A 21,082-nucleotide genomic window follows, 5' to 3' on the forward strand; every position below is an offset into this window, starting at 1 on the left:
CCTATCTCCTGACTTAATTGAAACCCACTTCTCCTTCAAGGGTAGCTTCCCTTGTATTCCTATAAGGTGGAAAATGCTCTTGTGTCCAACCAGACATATCATGGTAGAGGATGCTTTTATTACCCTTTTCCACAGATGAGGAAATTGAGGAACAGAGAAATAATTTGTCTAAGTGTTCACCCAGTAAGTGGCAAAGCAAGAATCTGAACCCAGAGAGTCTGGTTCTAGAGGCTGCTCTCTTAGCCAGTGGGCAATTCTGCCCCTTTTTGTAGCTAAAAGTCTCCTAGACTAAGTTCACTTCATTTTCTATTATAGGATCTGAAGTAAGAATACATTTTGTTTGAGCAATGTAGTTGTGGTAGCCAGCTTCTAGGATGGTCCCTGCTTTGGACTGAATGTTTGTATCCCTCCCACACCTACCTCAATCCTAATCCCCAATGTGATGGCCTTTGGAGGTGGGGCATTTGTGAGGTGATTAGGTTATGTAGGTGGGAGTCCTCATAAATGGGATTAATGCCCTTGTAAATGAGACTCAGATCCCTCACCCCTGCAGCCATGTGAGGTTGCTGCAAAAAGACAGCCATCCATGAATGAGGAAGTGGGCCTTCACCAGAGCCCAACCAAGCTGGCACCTTGATCTTGGACTTCCCAGCCTCCAGAACTGTGAGAAATAAATTGCTGTTGTTTATAAGCCATCAAGTCTATTGTATTCTGCTGTAGCAGCCTGAATGGATAAAACGGTCCCCAATGATCCCACCTCCTAGTAGTCACAGCCTTGTAATAGTTCCCTTCCACACTACCAAGGTTGGTCTGTGTGACACGCAGTATATGGCAGAAACAGTGGTACGTCACTTCCAAGATCAGGTTATAAAAGATACTGTTGCTTCTGACTTGATCACTCTCATATCACTTGCTCTGGCTGTGAGTTGCCATGTCATGAGCAACCCTATGGGAAGGCCTGCACGGTAAGGTATTGAAGCCTCATACCCTCAGCCACATGAGTAAGCTTTCAAGTAAATCCTTCCATGTAGTTGAGCTTCAGAATGACTATATCCCCTGCTAGCATCTTGACTGCAACCTTAAAAAAGATCCTCGGCCAGAACTACCCCTCTATGCTGCCATGATTCCAGCTCCTCAGAAACTGTAAGAGAATAAATATTTGTTGTTTTAAACTGCCAAGTTTGGGGACAATTTGTTACAAGCAATAGGTAAGTCATACAGTAATTGTCTCAAGTTCCTACACAGTTGATTTTAAAGGCTGTCTGGCTTAATGCATTTCCCATAAATATTTAATCATAAAATAGCACAAGAGGGTTAGGGTGGCTCCAACTGGAATCTGAGGACTATTCTCAGCTCTCTACCTTGATACTGAAGGTCTGTAATAATCATAATGGCTTCAGGAGGAAGCACTTCACAGACTGCTACCTGACATTTCCTTATCAGTTAACAGCGCCACAGGATTGTCACATGCATCCCTTTTGTCTTGGACTTCCCCCTAGTAGATATGTAGGCTCTACCTACTTATCAGCTGACTTACTGATCAAGTACCAAGATATCAGGTAAAACACAATCTTTCATAATTACCCCCATCACCACCATTCATCTCCAGAACTCTTTACATTTTATAAAACTGAAACACTATTCCCATTAAATAACAACTCTTCATTGTCCCCTTCCCCCCAGCCCCTGGCAACCACCATTCTATTTCTGTCTCTATGATTGTGACTACTCTAAGTACTTCATATAAGTGAAATCACACAGTATTTGTCCTTTTGTGACTGGCTTATTTCACCTGGCATCATATCCTCAAGGTTCTTGCATACCGTAGCGTATATCAGAATTTCCTTCTTTTTAAAAGGTGAATAATATTTCATTGTATGTATATGCTACGTTTTGCTTACTCATTCATCTGTTCAAGGATATTTGTGTCGCTTCCACCTCTTAGCTATTGTGAATAGTTCTGCTATGAAAACGGATGTTTACATACCTCTTTGAGGCCTGCTTTCAGTTCTTTTGTGTATAAACCCAAAAAAACCTTAATTTTTTGAGTAACCATTATACTGTTTTCCACTAGTGGCTGTATCATTTTACATGCACAAAGGTTCCAATTTCTCTGCCAACACTCATTATTTTATTTTCTGGGTTTTTTTTTTTCGATAGTAGCCATCTAATGGATATGAAGTGGTCACTCATTTATTTTTATTTCCTTTTTATAGATGATAGAACTGAAGCATCAAATGATTAACTGTCAGAGCTGGGATTAGAACCCAAGTAAATTGACCCGCTATTAACTAATATGTTAAAATTCTTGTGACACTGAAGTCCCAAAATCTCTCAAGGAGAAGAGAGGGGAGTTCAAGAGCTCACACTCACCAAATAAAGGGCAAAACAATCAGCAGCAAGTTAAATTTATCTTTCTCCTGATAATGTTCTGCGAATCCTGGGAGGCTGAATTTACTGGGAAATTACAAAATGTTGCTCTGGGGTAGAACTCTTCTTTTCAGCTTAAATAAGCTTGTTCAGGATGTCCATTTGGGACTTAGACTGGAGTTTTCTTATGCCCTAATTTCTGTATTGTCTCGTCAGGCAACCTAAAATCAAAAAATTCTCCTAAGGTTCTGTCAGCCATATATATCCAAGTCATCATTTTCGTCCAGCCGGAACTCAGAAAGGTCTCTTAACTGAAAAGTTGTCCTGGCCAACTACCAAAATGCTCACTTTATATCTAGATTAAAGTAGTCAGGGCTTCCCTTGTGGCGCAGTGGTTGAGAATCTGCCTGCTAATGCAGGGGACACGGGTTCGAGCCCTGGTCTGGGAAGATCCCACATGCCGCGGAGCACCTAGGCCCGTGAGCCACAACTACTGAGCTTGCGCGTCTGGAGCCTGTGCTCTGCAACAAGAGAGGCTGCGAGAGTGAGAGGCCCGCGCACCGCGATGAAGAGTGGCCCCCACTTGCCGCAACTAGAGAAAGCCCTCGTACAGAAACGAAGACCCAACACAGCCAAAAAATAAATAAATAAATATTTTTCAAAAAAGTAGTCATTAGACTACTGAGCTCCCTGAGCTGGTCTCAGAGGAATTCCTTCCTCCAGAGCAGAGACAATGTGTGAGATTTAAGAACCTGGACCTTTGTATCTGACAGGCCTTTAGTCGCTGAAATTCAACTAAAGACATAAAGTAACTGAACATTTCTGAGTCTGATATATAAATCATAAATAAATATATAAATAAATCACATATAAGTATATAAATAAATACGAATCATATATAACTCAGGGAATGACAGGACCAGAGCTGATGCACAGGAAGCACCTCGTACGTACAAGGCACTTAATAAATGCTTGGTAGTGTTATTATTTCAGTCATGGATCCATACTCAACAAAATTGTGCATCATAAACGTTTATTACTGAGCAAACATCGATTATTAAGAAGGACGTTAAGATGGGTAACGACCACAGGACAGGTGACATACATCAATACAAGGTTACTGTTCAACGTAGATACGTAGCTCTACTGTGCTGGAATCAGGCCTTCGGGCGATCCCACTAGGAGAGACAGTGTTCTGAGATGTGGCATATCCATTCCTTAAATACAGATTCTTGCACAGTAGTAAAAATTTCTACAAGTTTAGTGTATAATTATTTAAACTATAAAAGAAAAGTATCACTGGGATTTGTGTACGTAAGACGCGCAACCCGAGATGGTTGATAAAGCTCATTCTCCGGGTCCCAGCCGCAGCTCTGCCTCAGTCCCAACCGAAGTGGATTCACACCGTCGCAGGACCGGCTGAGCTGGTAGCTTTTCCCCCGCAGCTGCCTGGACGAAAGCGCCACTTGAAAGGCTAGGAACGCAGCCAGTCTCTGCCCCGCCCCTACCTAGCCGAGCCAGCAGGATAAGTCACTACGCAGCGGCCTGGACGAAAGAGCCAATTGCGGTGCTAGGGACCCGGCCGGTCTCTGCCCCGCCCCGTTCGGGCTCCGCCCCCGATGGTGCGTCCTGCAGGTTCCAGGAGCCTCTCTGGCTGCCACTCTTTGGAAGGGAAGTGGCGTATGCATGAGGTAGCAGTTAAAGTACGAATCGCCGTGAGGAGCAGCCGTTAGGAGGCGGGACTTCCTGTCCCTCGGGTGTAAGTCATCAGGAGGCGGAAGTGCAGCGGGGGCGGGAAGGTGGTAGAACACCGCCTTGAGCTCGGTTTGCAGGTCTTTAAGTGGTCGCGCCCCCTTGGAGAACGCGACCAGAAGGCGAGGCGGTCCCGGGCCTTCTAGCCGCGTGGTAAGTAGGACCGCCTGGCGGCGCCGGGGATGAAGGTGTGTGGCCCCGGCGCTGACCTGCTGCCGCCGTCCCTTGCTACAGGGCAGTGGCCTCCCCGCCAGCCTTGCCTCCCAGCATTTCTCACTCCCCCTCCTCTCCTTGGTATCAGCCGCAGCCCCCACCCTGCCTGCCCTCCACGCACCGCCCCCCCCACCCCCGCGGGACCTTTCTGAGACGCAGGTCCAGCCCTGTCACATCCCTGATTTACGTTCTCCGTCACAAGATGGCCCTCTTGTCCCTCCCGTCCTAAGCCGGCTTCACTCGCTCTGTGCTTTAGCTGCAGGAGACACCTAACATTATTTCGTTCCAAACCGACATCTGTTTGCTAGCTCTTGTACTTTCCCGCTTACCCCAGAAGGCATCCCTCGTCACGCCGGTAGAATCAGTTCATCTCTGCTTCCGGAGCACTGTTCACGCCTTGTAAAGAGCGCGTTTGTTAAACTTTTTTAGTACGGTTGCTTGAATGAGACTCTCTTATTCCACCGGATTATATGTTTCTTGAGGGCGGGAGTAGGGTCTTGCTCATTTGGGATCTCCCCAGGGCCTAGTACAAAAGCACGAAGTTTGGAAGCTAACAGTCCAAAGTTTTCGCACTAGCTTTGTGACCTTGGACACGATCTCCCTATCTATGAAGTGGTGATAAATAAAATAATTAATTTCAATCATCTTACAGATCTTGTATGGTGCAGAGTATGTACGCGATAAATATTCGGCTCTTTTTCCTTTCTAGCTTTCAGTATACACAGTAGTTGCTGGGTACGTTTTTTAAATGAATCGAGAGGCACTACAGATGAGTGATTTTTCTTCCTAGCCCTGTGATTGTATTGATGCTATCAGTTAGTTGATACATTTGGTAGTATTTGGTAAACACAACCTAATGAAGTAATTAAAGACAGTAATGGTGAATGTTGGTATCAACATCTGCAAGAATAAACATTTAACCTTCACGCTCTAATTAAATAACTTGAGGCGTTTGATTTAAGTCTGTGTTCCCTTCAGACATATGTTTCTGAAGAGATGAAGATATGTGTCTGCACATTATTTTTTACAGGTGATTGGACCACTTGCCACGGAACATAGTTGAAACAGAAAATAGGAAGATGGCAGCAAACCCTTCAGGACAAGGTAAATGCTAGGAACTTTTTCCTCATATAGTAAAGTATTTTGATAGAAAATTTAGCATAGGGCCGTTACTAGAGCCAGAATTAAAAATGAATAGCCAAGTAAAACCCCATATTTGAAGCAAGTCCAACGTTTCATCAGATATGTAACATCCTTAATAGCTGTTAATCCTATATGTTAATATTATTCACATTGTAAACCTTAAGTCCTCCTCGGACATTTGTGTTCTCATGCTCTTTTACTTGAGATTAGAACCACTTTTAAAGAAGTTATATTGTCACTAGGCAATATCCACTCCTTTATTTTCGTTTGCTCAAAGAACTTTTCATACACGTTTCACCTGTGTTAAGAGCTCTCTAAAGCAAGTCAAGTTAGATACATCCCAAATAAGGAGTTTTTATTTAAAAATAAGTTTTCAAAAGTAAAATTTAATCTCTAGAAAGCATTAAATTCCACTTTGTAAGTTGTCTCCTGCTTAAGAACTTGAAGCAAACTTCTGTTTCCTCTCCATATCAAGTCTAAACTCCTTATTTGACACATCATATTTTTTGATTAATCTTAGTCTTGTTTTATTTTAAACGTCATATAAATGTGTTTGTGTCCAGTTGCTTACACTCACTGTACTGTCTGTGAGAGTCATCCATGTTATGCCATGTAACAATAGTTCATTCTTTTTTATTGCAGACTAGTATTCCACTGTATGAATTTACCACGATTTATTTATTCATTCCTTTTTGGAGACTTTGGGGTTGTATCAGTTTTGGCCATTGTGAATAAAGCTGCTTTGAATATTCGTTTGTAAGTCTTTTTGCAGATATTTGGATGAATATCTAGCAATGGAGCCGCTGAGTGTATAGTTTACTTTATGGAAAACTGCCAAACCTTTTCCCGAAGTGGATGTACTTTACATTCCCTCTAGTAAAGTGTGAGAATTCTGGTTGCTCCATATATAGCATTGTTGGTCTTTTCAATTTTAGCCATGTTAGAGGGTGTGAAGTGACATCTCATTGTAATATTAACTTGGATTTCCCTGATGACAAATGTTGGCAAAAGCACTTTTTTATGTGCTTATTGGCCATTGCAAATCTTCCTTTGTGAAGTGTTTGTTTTCACTTCCTTTGTGAAGTGTTTGTTCAAGGCTTTTGCTCATTTTTTAAAAATTTGGGTTATTTTTATTATCAATTTTTTTTTTAAGAGTCTAGATACCAGTCCTATGTCACTGCTAATTGCATCATTTAGATCATCTTTTGAGTTGGTTTCTGTTGACTGCATTTTTTTTGAGAATGGGTCACATTTTCCTTTTTCTTACTATACTTAGTGATTTGTTATTGAATACTGGATATTATGACTAATACATTGTAGAGACTCTGAATTCTGTTATATTCCTCTGAAATGTGATTTTTATTCTAGCAGATGGCTTGGCTCAACTCATACTCCAAACTCTTGTCTCCCTTGTGCTGGGCAGCAGCTGAAATCTCTGCTCATTCTTTTCAGCTTCCAGTTGCTGCTTTAGTGCTTTATTTGTCTCTCCCATGTATGTGTAGTTTAGCAGAAAGCGAAAACTTTGGGTGGATTTTATAGGCATGTTTTAGGCTTTACTCCTTCTGCCTTTCCCTCTCAAGTCTCTCCCCTAATTTTCTGGTTACTCTGCCAGTCCTGAACTCTGTCCTCTGATACCTCAAGCCAGTAAGGTGAGGCTATGCAAGCTGTTCGTGGATTGAGGAGTGCAAAAGGCCACCAATTCCCAAATTTCACCAGTTGCAGTTTCTGCCTGATTTTGGTCAGTCCCTAGTGCCTTCAAATAATGAATGTTTAGTATTTTTTCCAGAATTTATTATTATATTTGTGGCAGGATTACTCTAACCAAACTATTTTGCTAGTACTGGAAGCTGGAAGCCCACTGAATCTGTTTTAGTATATTAGTTGCATTTAGGACAGACTAAAGATTACATGAGTTTTATAGAAGTGTGGTATTGTAAAAAGCTAGCTCTGGTGATAGCTTTACTGGCTGTAACCAGCTAATACAATTCTGTTCTCTCAAATAACCAAGTGTGATTTGTGTGCTCTATGGACTAATCACAGGTCAGTATTCCCCTATGGTCTTTGACCTCCTCTTTTCACCAAGTTATAAGGATTCAGATTAAAAATAATTTAATTTGAACCGAAATGAAACTAAGAGAAATCTATTTTGGTGAGAAAATATGCTGCTAAAAATCACACAATGCAGTCCAAATGAAAACAAATTAAATATTTTTATCTGTCTGTTTTAATAGCACAAATATGCAAGATTTACAATTTGCTAGTTACTTTTTTTTTTAAAGCAGTTGCAATAAAGCACAATCATTTTTACTGTCGCCTTTGATTGATCCATAGTCAAATCCACTATGAAACATCCCTTAATCTAAATAGAAGCGAGGGCTTTCCTGGTGGCGCAGTGGTTAAGAATCTGCCTGCCAGTGCAGGGGATATGGGTTCGAGCCCTGGTCTGGGAAGATCCCACATGCCGCGGAGCAACTAAGCCCCTGTGCCACAACTACTGAGCCCATGTGCCACAACTACTGAAGCCCGCGCACCTAGAGCCCCTGCTCCATAACAAGAGAAGCCACCTTAATGAGAGGCCTGCGCACCGCAACAAAGAGTATCCCCTGCTTGCTGCAACTGAAAAGAAAGCCCGCGCACAGCAAGGAAGACCCAACGCAGCCAAAAATAAATAAATAAATTTATAAAACAAACAAACAAAAAAACATAGAAGCGAATTTAGATTAGTCCTTTGGCTTTTGTTGTTCTTTTGTCAGTGATATTGTTGGTGTCATGGAGCTGCTGCTATTAGGCACCAGCAGAGGGAGTCCATATCATGTTCTGTAGACTCCTAGACTCTCAGTGAAAATTTAAAATTCTTATTTATTTGGATCTATTGCATTTTACTCTCTATATTATTTCTGTACTGTTTATGTGTATTGGAACTACTTATTGTGGAGATTGAATACCAAGTTCCATAATTACCTTATAATGATAACTGAAAGAACGATGACTTTTAAGAAATCTTCATCTGTGTGTTTTAATTTATTAATGTCTCTGGCGTAGGGGACAGGCCCTCTTTCAGATCTAGCAGTCTATCATACTGTAGTAGTAATCTGAACCGCTAAATTTCACAGGCTCTTGGCAGACAGTTACTGAAGTCTCATATTCTTAGCATCCATCACAGTGTGGAACATTCAATAGGTTCATAATAATTATTTGATTGATAAGAAGTAACATTTTGAGAATTTAATATGTAGAGGCCGATTGTTAAACTGGAATTTGGCCAAGGTACCATTCCTATGTAAAGAGGCTCTCATCGTTGGTAAATACCAAGATCCTGTGATTATGTGCTGGCAGTTGGGAGATTGGTCTAACCTGATTTCAGATACACAGAGAAACCTGGTGAAAAACTGAGTAAAGAATGTGAATTCTTGGGACTTCCCTGGTGGCGCAGTGGTTAAGAATCTGCCCGCCAGTGCAGGGGACATGGGTTTGATCCCTGGTCGGGGAAGATCCCACATGCTGCAGAGCAACTAAGCCCGTGCACCACAACTACTGAGCCTGAGCTCTAGAGCCTGCGAGCCACAACTACTGAGCCCGTGTGCCACAACTACTGAGCCCGTGTGCCACAACTACTGAGCCCATGTGCCACAACTACTGAAGCCCACGCACCTAGAGCCTGTGCTTCGCAACAAGAGAACCCCCCCGCTTGATGCAACTAGAGAAAGCCTGCGCGCAGCAACGAAGACCAAATGCAGCCATAAATAAATAAATAATTTTTAAAAAATAGCGATTGCCCTCAAAAAAAAAAAAGAATGTGAATTCTTTTGATTCTTTTATAGTTATCTCAAAATGCTTAGAGTAATAACTATAAGCCCTGCAGATCAAGTGGTGGGAACTATTGATTTGGGGCCAGTTTGGATGCTCTTAGCTGTGATTTTAGGGCTCTGTGTAAGAATGGAACATAGCTCCTGGGAGGTGTCTTGCTTGACCTCAGACCCAAGTACAAGTTTCACCTAAACCACCTATGGTCCAGAAGGAAAGCAGATTTACCCTTCAGGCTTGTACTAAGGTATGCTACCTCTCAATTAAGAATTTACCCTAGTGATATATAAAAATCATCTCAAAATTCTTGCATGTGTACATTTTTAAAGATGAGAGTGGACACAAAGACACAATTTGGAGTTCGTTTTTTAAAGCTAGATTTCTTTTTGCCTCATTTTTCATTGCCAAGGCGAAGAGTGTACAGTGATTTTCTGATGCTAGGATTGATCTGTAGGCCCAGGTTCAAATAGGAATGAAACTGAGTTGAGGCAGAATATGACGTAAACTAGCATGAGATTGTTTGTATAGTAGAAGAGAGCTTATGATCCCCAGGTCCATTCAGACTGGCCTGGGAGGCCTGTCATGTGAGTGTAACCTAGAAAGCTGTGCTAATCAATTGTACCCTGTGTAATGAAAAACAGTTTACTGACAGAGAATTGTCAGAATGGGGCTGACAAGAATCTAGTGAGGCTGACAATCTAAATGATAGAGAACACTAGGTAATAATAACAGTAATAGCTAGTATTTATTAAGCAACTACCACGTGGCAGGCAGTGTGCTAGGTATTTTATTTTTATTTTCTATATTTCATGTAACCACCCTTCAAAGTTGTCACTGTTATGTCCATCAGTCCTGCATAGTGAGGTAATTTTCCCAATATTAAATAGTAACTGGTAATACTGAGATGAGAACCCAAATTGAATCTGTGTCCAAGTCCCCTGTTCATTGTTTTCCCATACTGCACTTTAGCTGGAGGGTTAGAACATTCTAATTATAGTATCTAAAAAAAAATTGGGAGCTCTAGACTAGGGGCAGAAGACCTCATCTTAATTTTTGTATCTCTTCTCCATCTGTTATTGAGCAGAAAATCCTTACAGGGAAATGGGCCTGTGAGTTTATCTGTAAGAGGAAAAGAAAAATGAGTGAGGAGGAAAGGGTGATTCAAGCAGAAGAGATTTCATCATCTTATTTAGCTAGTGCTGAAGACAAGAAACCTCAGTGGATAGAAAAAGTGGCGATAGCTTAAAAGGGGTAAGTCCTTGGGGTCTGAGTGAGAGAGAACTTGAACACAGGGAGATCACCTGAGCAGACATTAGGGCTTATTCCTTTCCTTGATCTGTATTTTCAGTAAATTCCAAAGGTGGCTAAGAGTTGAATAATTTTTTAATCCTACAAGTTACAGGAAGTGTTTGCCATTAACTAGATAGCTAGAAGACTAGTTACTGGTACTAATTACTTCATGTTAATAATGTTGTTGTATTTTTTATTCTGCTAAGACTTAGACATCAGGCAGTCTCCCCCGAATAAGTTTGAGTTTTAACCACTGAATACATTTTATATATCATTAAGGAGTTTGGTAGGCAGAATAGTATTCTCCCCACATCCCTCCAAAAAATGCCGACGTCATAATCCCCAGAATCTGTGACTTTGTTACCTTACATAGCAAAAGGAATTTTGCTCGCGTGATTAAGGTTAACGACCTTGAGATGGGAAGATTATCCTGGATTATCCAGGTGGGCCCATTTTAATCACATGAGTCTTTATGTTTTATTTTAAAAAAATTTTTAAACAACTTTATTGAGATATAATTTACATGCTATAAGATTCACCTGTATTAAGATTACACTTCAGGAATCTTTAGTACCTTTGTAAAGTGTGTAACTTTCACCAATATCTAATTTTATAACATTTCCGTTAACCCAGAAAGAAAACTCATGCCTGTTTGCAGTCACTTCCCATTCTTACAGGCCTGGGCAACCGCTAATGTACTTTTTGTCTCTATAAATTTGCCTCTTCTGGACACCTTTCATATAAATGGACTCTTACAGTATATGGTCTCTTGTGTCTGGTTTCACTTAGCATGTTTTTGAGGTTCATCTGTGTAGTAGCATGTATTAGTAGTTCTTTTTTGTTGTTGTTGTTAAACAACAAATTTATTTTCTCACAATTCTGAGATCAAGTTGTCAGCAGAGTTGATTTCTCCTGAAGCCTCTCTCCTTGGCTTGTAGATGGCCTGTGTCTTTTCTCCCTGTGTCTTCACATGGTCTTTCTTTTCTGTGTGTGTGCATGTCCTGATCTCCTCTTCTTATAAGGACACGAGTCATATTGGCTTAGGGCCCACTCCCAATGACCTCATTCAACCTTAATTGCCTCTTTAAAAACTCTGTATCCAAATACAGTCACATTCTGAGGTACTAGGGCTTAGGACTTCAACCTATGTGTTTTGCAAGGATACAATTTAACCTATAACACTCCACCCTCTCAGCCTCCAAAATTCAAGTCCTCACATGTGAAATATATTTGCCCCATTCCAACAGCCACAAAAGTCTTAACCCATTCCAGCATCAACTCTAAGTCTAAAATTTCATCTAAATAGCATCTAAATCAGATATGAGTGAGACTAGAGGTATGATTCATCCTGAGGCAAAATTCCTCTCCAATAGTGAACCTATGAAACCAAACAAGTTATCTGCTTCCAAAACACAATAGTGGGACAGGTATAGGATAGACATTCCCCTTCCAAAAGGAAGAAATTGGAAAGAAGAAGCCTTGACAGGTCCTAAGCAAGTCCAAAACCTAGCAGGGCAAATTCCATTAGATTTTTAATTTATTCAAAGATTTAGTTTATTATATCAACATCAGTACTAGAACTCACATCTTTTACTCTCCAGTCTGCAACATTTCTACAGCACACATTTGTGTGCTGACATTATTTGTATGACATTAATATATGTGGCTGGGCTTCCCTGGTGGCGCAGTGGTTGAGAATCTGCCTGCCAGTGCAGGGGACACGGGTTCGACCCCTGGTCTGGGAAGATCCCACATGCCGCGGAGCAACTGGGCCCGTGAGCCACAATTACTGAGCCTGCGCGTCTGGAGCCTGTGCTCCGCAACAAGAGAGGCCGCGATAGTGAGAGGCCCGTGCACCGCGATGAAGAGTGGCCCCCACTTGCCACAACTAGAGAAAGCCCTCGCACAGAAACGAAGACCCAACACAGCCATAAATAAATAAAAATAAATAAATTTAAAAAAAGAGCTGAGAAGCAAGAAATGTTTAAAATATATATATATATATATATATATATATATATATGTGTGGCTAATTTTAAGAAACTACTGTGGAAAATTCCATTAGATTTTAAGGCTCAAGAGTGAAATCCTCTTTGGCTCAATTTTCTGTCTAACAAGGGTGGTGGCTCTGCCTTCTCCTCCCTGAATTTTGTCCCCAAACCCTCTGGAACCAATGAGGAAACAGTCCTGCTGCCTGGGCCTGTGCTCTCTGGACCCATAGTGGCAGTAGCAGTCCTGCTGACCCCTGACCCACCTTCAGAGTCATTCCTCCCTGTACTCGAAGGATGACGCATGTTTGCATCCAGACATCTCTAACATCTAACTTCCTGCTTGTAGAACCCCAGAAGTCCGACAGCCTTCCTTCATTTCAGCCCACCTCTGTTCTCTTCAGTCCAAGCTGGCAGTGCTTCTGCTGAGATGGTTGATTGGATCCATGTGACACACCCATAATCTCTTTAGTAAAGATTGTCCAGCCATGTCTTTGGTGTTCTCTCCTGAACACACTTTCTCATTTTTTGCAATATGAATAAGCTGAGAATTTTCGGTCTTCAAGTTCTGGTTCCTTTTTGCATAATAATTTCTTTTTCAGTTGTCTCCCTCTCACACTTTACTATAAGCAGCAAGGAGAAACCACGTCACACCTTCAACATTTTGCTTAGAAATATCCTCAGTTAAATATCCAAGTTCATTACTGACAGCTTTTACTTTCCACAAAACACTAGAACATAATTTGGTCAAGTTCCCTGCCACTTTGTAACAAGGACTGCTTTTCCTCCAGTTTCCAGTAACATATTCCTCATATCCATCTGAGACTTCCCCAGAAGCACCTTTAACATTCATATTTGTGTCAACATTCTGTTCATGATGAAATATATATAAACAGATATATATATATATGAGCAGATATAGTGATAGAAGCTGTCTGTACAGTTCTCTCTTTCTGAGCTCTCAGAAAAATCACCTTGAATGACTGTATTTAGTCTCTTCCAGACAATCTAGGCTTTTCTTTTTTTTTTTTTTGTGAACATGTAGTATTTATTTTTTTATTTTTTAACATCTTGATTGGAGTATAACTGCTTTACAATGGTGTGTTAGTTTCTGTTGTATAACAAAGTGAATCAGCTATACGTATACATATATCCCCATATCCTCTCCCTCTTGCGTCTCCCACCCTTCCACCCTCCCTATCCCACCCTTCTAGGTGGTCACAAAGCACCGAGCTGATCTCGCTGTGCTATGCAGCTGCTTCCCACTAGCTATCTATTTTACATTTGGTAGTGTATGTATGTTCGTACCACTCGCTCACTTCATCCCAGCTTACCCTTCCCCCTCCCCATGTCCTCAAGTCAATTCTCTACATCTTTGTCTTTATCCCTATCCTGCCCCTAGGTTCTTCAGAACCTTTTTTCTTTTTTTAGATTCCATATATATGTGTTAGCATACAGTATTTTTTTCTTTCTGACTTAACTTCATTCTGTATGACAGACTCTAGGTCCGTTCACCTCACTACAGATGACTCAATTTCGTTTCTTTTTATGGCCGAGTAGTATTCCATTGTGTGTATGTGCCACATCATCTTTATCCATTCATCTGGCCATGGACACTTAGGTTGCTTCCGTGTCCTGGCTATTGTAAATAGAGCTGCAGTGAACATTGTGGTACATGACTCTTTCAGAATTATGGTTTTCTCAGGGTATATGCCCAGTAGTGGGATTGCTGGGTTGTATGGTAGTTCTGTTTTTAGTTTTTTAAGGAACCTCCATACTGTTCTCCATAGTGGCTGTATCAGTTTACATTCCCACCAACAGTGCAAGAGGGTTCCCTTTTCTCCACACCCTCTCCAGCATTTATTGTTTGTAGATTTTTTGATGATGGCCATTCTGACTGGTGTGAGGTGATACCTCATTGTAGTTTTGATTTGCATTTCTCTAATGATCAGTGATGTTGAGCATCCTTTCACATCTTTGTTGGCAATCTGTATATCTGCTTTGGAGAAATGTCTACTTAGGTTTTCTGCCCATTTTTGGATTGGGTTGTTTGTTTTTTTGATATTGAGCTGCATGAGCTGCTTGTATATTTTGGAGATTAATCCTTTGTCAGTTGCTTCATTTGCAAATATTTTCTCCCATTCTGAGGGTTTTTTGTCTTGTTTATGTTTTCCTTTGCTGTGCAAAAGCTTTTAAGTTTCATTAGGTCCCATTTGTTTATTTTTCTTTTTATTTGCATTTCTCTAGGAGATGGGTCAAATAGGATCTTGCTGTGATTTATGTCATAGAGTGTTCTGCCTGTTTTCCTCTAAGAGTTTGATAATGTCTGGCCTTACATTTAGGTCTTTAATCCATTCTGAGTTTATTTTTGTGTATGGTGTTAGGGAGTGTTCTAATTTCATTCTTTTACATGTAGCTATCCAGTTTTCCCAGCACCACTTATTGAAGAGGCTGTCGTTTCTCCACTGTATATTCTTGCCTGCTTTAAAAAAGATAAGGCGACCATATGTGCGTGGGTTTATCTCTAGGCTTTCTGTCCTGTTTCATTGATCTATATTTCTGTTTTTGTGCCAGTACCATAGTGTCTTGAGTACTGTAGCTTTGTAGTATGGTCTGAAGTCCGGGAGCCTGATTCCTCCGGCTCTGCTTTTCTTTCTCAAGATTGCTTTGGCTGTTCAGGGTCTTTTGTATTTCCATACAAATTGTGAATTTTTTTGTTCTAGTTCTGTGAAAAATTCCATTGGTAGTTTGATAGGGAATGCACTGAATCTGTAGATTGCTTTGGGTAGTATAGTCATTTTCACAGTGTTGATTCTTCCAATCCAAGAACATGGTATATCTCTCCATCTGTTTGTATCATCTTTAACTTCTTTCATCAGTGTCTTATAGTTTTCTGCATACAGGTCTTTTGTCTCCCTAGGTAGGTTTATTCCTAGGTATTTTATTCTTTTTGTTGCAGTGGTAAATGGGATTGTTTCCTTAATTTCTCTTTCAGATTTTTCATCATTAGTGTATAGGAATGCAAGAGATTTGTATGCATTAATTTTGTATCCTGCTACTTTACAAAATTCATTGATTAGTCCTGGTAGTTTTCTGGTAGCATCTTTAGGATTCTCTATGTATAGTATCATGTCATCTGCAAACAGTGACAGTTTTATTCTTCTTTTCTGATTTGGATTCCTTTTATTTCTTTTTCTTCTCTGATTGCTGTGGCTAAAACTTCCAAAACTATGTTGAATAATAGTGGTGAGAGTGGGCAACGTTGTCTTGTTCCTGATCTTAGTGGAAATGGTTTCAGTTTTTCACCATTGAGAATGATGTTGGCTGTGGGTTTGTCATATATGGCCTTTATTATGTTGAGGTTTTGGAGGGTTTTTATCGTAAATGGGTGTTGAATTTTGTTGAAAGCTTTTTCTGCATCTATTGAGATGATCATATTTTTTTTTATCCTTCAATTTGTTAATATGGTTTATCACAATGATTGATTTGCGTATATTGAAGAATCCTTGCATTCCTGGGATAAACCTCACTTGATCATGGTGTATAATCCTTTTAATGTGCTGTTGGATTCTGTTTGCTAGTAGTTTGTTGAGGATTTTTGCATCTGTGTTTATCAGTGATATTGGTCTGTAGTTGTCTTCTTTTGTGACATCTTTGCTGGTTTTGGTATCAGGGTGATGGTGGCCTCATAGAATGAGTTTGGGAGTGTTCCTCCCTCTGCTATATTTTGGAAGAGTTTGAGAAGGATAGGTGTTAGCTCTTCCCTAAATGTTTGATAGAATTCGCCTGGGAAGCCCTCTAGTCCTGGGCTTTTGTTTTTTGGAAGATTTTTTTTTTCAATTTATTATTTTTGGCTGCATTGGGTCTTCGCTGCGGCATGTGGGCTTTCTCTAGTTGTGGCAAGCGGGGGCTACTGTTCATTGCGGTGCGTGGGCTTCTCATTGTGGTGGCTTTTCTTGTTGCGGAGCAGGGCTCTAGGCGTGTGGACTCAGTAGTTGCGGCTTGTGGGCTCTAGAGCACAGGCTCAGTAGTTGTGGTGCACAGGCTTAGTTGCTCCGTGGCATGTGAGATCTTCCTGGACCAGGGATCGAACCCGTGTCTCCTCCATTGCCAGGCAGATTCTTAATCACTGCACCACCAGGGAAGTCCCTGTTGGAAGATTTTTAATCACAGTTTCAATTTCAGTGCTTGTGACTGGTCTGTTTATATTTTCTATTTCTTCCTGGTCCAGTCTCGGGAGGTTGTGCTTTTCTAAGAATTTGTCCATTTCTTCCAGGTTGTCCATTTTATTGGCATATAGTTGCTTGTAATAATCTCTCATGATCCTTTGTATTTCTGCAGTGTCAGTTGTTACTTCTCCTTTTTCATTTTTAATTCTACTGATTTGCGTCTTCTCCCTTTTCTTCTTGATGAGTCTGGCTAATGGTTTATTATTTTTGTTTATCTTCTCAAAGAACCAGCTTTTAGTTTTATTGATCTTTTCTATTTTGCTATTTATTGATCTTTGCTATTTTTTTATTGATCTTTGCTTCATTTCTTTTTCATTTATTTCTGATCTGGTCTTTATGATTTCTTTACTTCTGCTAACTTTGGGTTTTTTAAAATTCTTTTTTCTCTAATTGCTTTAGGTGTAAGGTTAGATTGTTTATTTGAGATTTTTCTTGTTTCTTGAGGTAGGATTGTATTGCTATAAACTTCCCTCTTAGAAGTGCTTTTGCTGCATCCCATAGGTTTTGGGTCATCGTGTATTCATTGTCATTTGTTTCTAGGTATTTTTTGATTTCCTCTTTGATTTCTTCAGTGATCTTGGCTATTTAGTAGTGTATTGTTTAGCCTCCACGTGTTTGTATTTTTTACAGATTTTTTTTCCTGTAATTGATATCTAGTCTCATAGTGTTGTGGTCAGAAAAGATACTTGATACAATTTCAGTTTTCTTAAATTTACCAAGGCTTGATCTGTGACCCAAGATACGATCTATCCTGGAGAATGTTCCATGAGCACTTGAGAAGAAAGTGTATTCTGTTGTTTTTGGATGGAATGTCCAAAATAATATAAATATCAATTAAGTCCATCTTGTTTAATGTATCATTTAAAACTTGTGTTTCCTTATTTATTTTCATTTTGGATGATCTGTCCATTGGTGAAAGTAGGGTGTTAAAGTCCCCTACTATGATTGTGTTACTGTCTATTTCCCCTTTTATGGCTGTTAGCATTTACTTTATGCATTGAGGTGCTCCTATGTTGGGTGCATAAATATTTACAATTGTTGTATCTTCTTCTTGGATTGATCCCTTGATCATTATGTAGTGTCCTTCAGTGTCTCTTGTAATAGTTTTATTTTAAAGTCTATTTTGTCTGATATGAGAATTGCTACTCCAGCTTTCTTTTGATTTCCATCTGCATGGAATAACTTTTTCCATCCCCTCACTTTCAGTCTGTATGTGTCCCTAGGTCTGAAGTGGGTCTCTTGTAGACAGCATATATATGGGTCTTGTTTTTGTATACATTCAGCCAGTCTGTGTCTTTTGGTTGGAGTGTTTAATCCATTTACATTTAAGGTAGTTATTGATATGTATGTACCTGTTACCATTTTCTTAATTGTTTTGGGTTTATTATTGTAGGTCTTTTCCTTCTCTTGTGTTTCCTGCCTAGAGAAGTTCCTTTAGCATTTGTTGTAAAGCTCGTTTGGTGGTGTTGAATTCTCTTAGCTTTTGCTTGTCTGTGAAGGTTTTAATTTCTCTGTCGAATCTGAATGAGATCCTTGCTGGGTAGAGTAATCTTGGTTGTAAGTTTTTCCCTTTCATCACTTTAAATATGTCCTGCCACACCCTTCTGGCTTGCAGACTTTCTGCTGAAATATCAGCTGTTAACCTTATGGGGATTCCCTTGTATGTTATTTGTTGCTTTTCTGTTGCTGCTTTTAATATTTTTTCTTTGTATTTAATTTTTGACTGTTTGATTAATATGTGTCTTGGCGTGCTTCTCCATTTATCCTGTACGGGACTCTCTGTGCTTCCTGGACTTGACTATTTCCTTTCCCATATTAGGGAAGTTTTCAACTATAATCTCTTCCAATATTTTCTCCGTCCCTTTCTTTTTCTCTTCTTCTTCTGGGACCCCTATAATTCGAATGTTGGTCCGTTTAATGTTGTCCCAGAGGTCTCTGAGACTGTCCTCAATTCTTTTCATTCTTTTTTCTTTATTCTGCTCTGCAGCATTTTTTTCCCACTATTTTATTTTCCAGGTCACTTATCCATTCTTCTGCCTCAGTTATTCTGCTATTGATTCCTTGTAGAGAATTTTTAATTTCACTTATTGTGTTGTTCATCGTTGTTTGTTTGCTCTTTAGTTCTTCTAGGTCTTTGTTAAACGTTTCTTGTATTTTCTCCATTCTATTTCCAAGATTTTGGATCATCTTTACTATCAATACTCTGAATTCTTTTTCAGGTAGATTGTCTATTTCCTCTTCATTTCTTTGGTCTGGTGGGTTTTTACCTTGCTCCTTCATCTGCTGTGTATTTCTGTCTTCTCGTTTTGCTTAACTTACTTTGTTTGGGGTCTCCTTTTCTCAGGATGCAGGTTTGTAGTTCCCATTGTTTTTGGTGTCTGACCCCAGTGGGTGAGGTTGGTTCCGTGGGTTGTGTAGGCTTCCTAGTGGAGGGGACTGATGCCTGTGTTCTGGTGGATGAGGCTGGATCTTGTCTTTCTGGTGGGCAGAACCACGTCCGGTGGTGTATTTTGGGGTGTCTGTGACCTTATTATGATTTTAGGTAGCCTGTCTGCTAATGGGTGGGGTCGTGTTCCTGTCTTGCTAGTTGTTTGGCATGGGATGTCCAGCACTAGAGCTTGCTGGTCGTTGAGTGGATCTGGGTCTTAGCATTGAGATGGAGATCTCTGGGAGAGCTCTCACCAATTGATATTACGTGGGCCGGGAGGTCTCTAGTGGCCCAGTGTCCTGAACTCGGCTCTCCCACCTCAGAGGCTCAGGCCTGACACCCGGCCAGAGCAGCAAGACCCTGTCAGCCACACAGCTCAGAAGAAAAGAGAGAAAAAAAAGAAAGAAAGAAAAAATAATAATAAAATAAAGTTACTAAAATAAAACATAAAAATAATTCTTAAAATATAAAAAATTAAAAAAAAAAACAAGAGAGCAGCCAAACCAATAAATCCACCAGTGATAACAAGCACTAAAAGCTATACTTAAAAGAACCAAAAGCGGATAGAGAGAGCCCTAGGACAAATGGTAAAAGCAAACCTATACAGACAAAATCACATAAAGAAGCATACACATACACACTCACAAAAAGAGAAAACGGAAAAAAATATATATAAAAAGAAAAAAAAGGAAGAGAGCAACCAAATCAATAAACAAATCTACCAATGATAATAAGCTCTAAATACTAAACTAAGATAAACATAAAACCAGAAACAAATTAGATGCAGAAAGCAAACCCCAAGTCTACAGTTGCTCCCAAAGTCCACCACAGGAATTTTGGGATGATTCCTTGCCTATTTAGGTATTCCACAGATGCAGGGTACATCAAGTTGATTGTGGAGATTTAATCCGCTGCTCCTGAGGCTGCTGGGAGAGATTTCCCTTTCTCTTCTTTGTTCTCACAGCTCCTGGGGTTCAGCTTTGGATTTGGCCCCACCTCTGCATGTACAGAGGGCATGTAGGTCACCCTCTGGCATCTGTTCTTTGCTCAGACAGGAGGGGCTTAAAGGAGCGGCTGATCAGGGGGCTCTGGCTCACTCAGGCCGGGGGGAGGGAGGGGTACGGAATGCGGGGCGAGCCTGCGGCGGCAGAGGCTGGCACGTTGTTGCAACAGCCTGAGGCGTGCAGTGTGTTCTCCTGGGGAAGTTGTCCCTGGATCACGGGACCCTGGCAGTGGCAGGCTGTACAGGCTCCCAGGAGGGGAGGTGCGGATAGGGATATGTGCTTGCACACGGCTTCTTGGTGGCTGCAGCAGCAGCCTTAGCGTCTCATGACCGTCTCTGGGGTCCGCGCTGATAGCCGCGGCTCGCGCCCGTCTCTGGAGCTCGTTTAGGCAGTGCTCTGAACCCCCTCTCCTCGTGCACCCCGAAACAATAGTCTCTTGCCTCTTAGGCAGTTCCAGACTTTTTCCCGGACTCCCTCCCAGCCAGCTGTGGCACACTAGCCCCCTTCAGGCTGTGTTCACGCAGCCAACTCGTCCTCTCCCTGGGGATCTGACCGAAGCCCGAGCCTCAGCTCCCAGTCCCCACCCGCCCTGGCGGGTGAGCAGACAAGCCTCTCCGGCTGGTGAGTGCTGGTCGGCACCGATCCTCTGTGGGGGTATCTCTCCGCTTTGCCCTCCGCACCCCTGTTGCTGTGCTCTCCTCCGTGGCTCGGAAGCTTCTCCCCCGCCACCCCCCGTTTCTGCCCGTGAAGGGTCTTCCTAGTGTTTGGAAACTTTTCCTCCTTCACAGCTCCCTCCCAGAGGTGCAGGTCCCATCCCTATTCTTTTGTCTCTGTTTTTTCTTTTTTCTTTTGCCCTACCCA

The 21,082-nt window shown here is 41.0% G+C and overlaps 1 protein-coding gene across 2 annotated transcripts in view; it reads left to right on the top strand.

Moving 5' to 3' along the window:
• Positions 1 to 4,130: 4,130 nt before the first annotated feature.
• INIP (INTS3 and NABP interacting protein) overlaps positions 4,131 to 21,082 on the top strand; it is a 40,894-nt gene continuing 23,942 nt past the window's right edge. For both annotated transcript variants that reach the window (XM_061201028.1, XM_061201029.1), the window contains exons 1-2: positions 4,131 to 4,275; positions 5,366 to 5,439. In XM_061201028.1, the coding sequence (XP_061057011.1) occupies positions 5,415 to 5,439 (25 nt within the window). In that variant the 5' untranslated portion in view covers positions 4,131 to 4,275; positions 5,366 to 5,414. The remainder of the gene's footprint in view (positions 4,276 to 5,365; positions 5,440 to 21,082) is intronic.

Source organism: Eubalaena glacialis, chromosome 9 (genome assembly GCF_028564815.1).
Source record: "Eubalaena glacialis isolate mEubGla1 chromosome 9, mEubGla1.1.hap2.+ XY, whole genome shotgun sequence".
NCBI lineage: Eukaryota > Metazoa > Chordata > Mammalia > Artiodactyla > Balaenidae > Eubalaena > Eubalaena glacialis.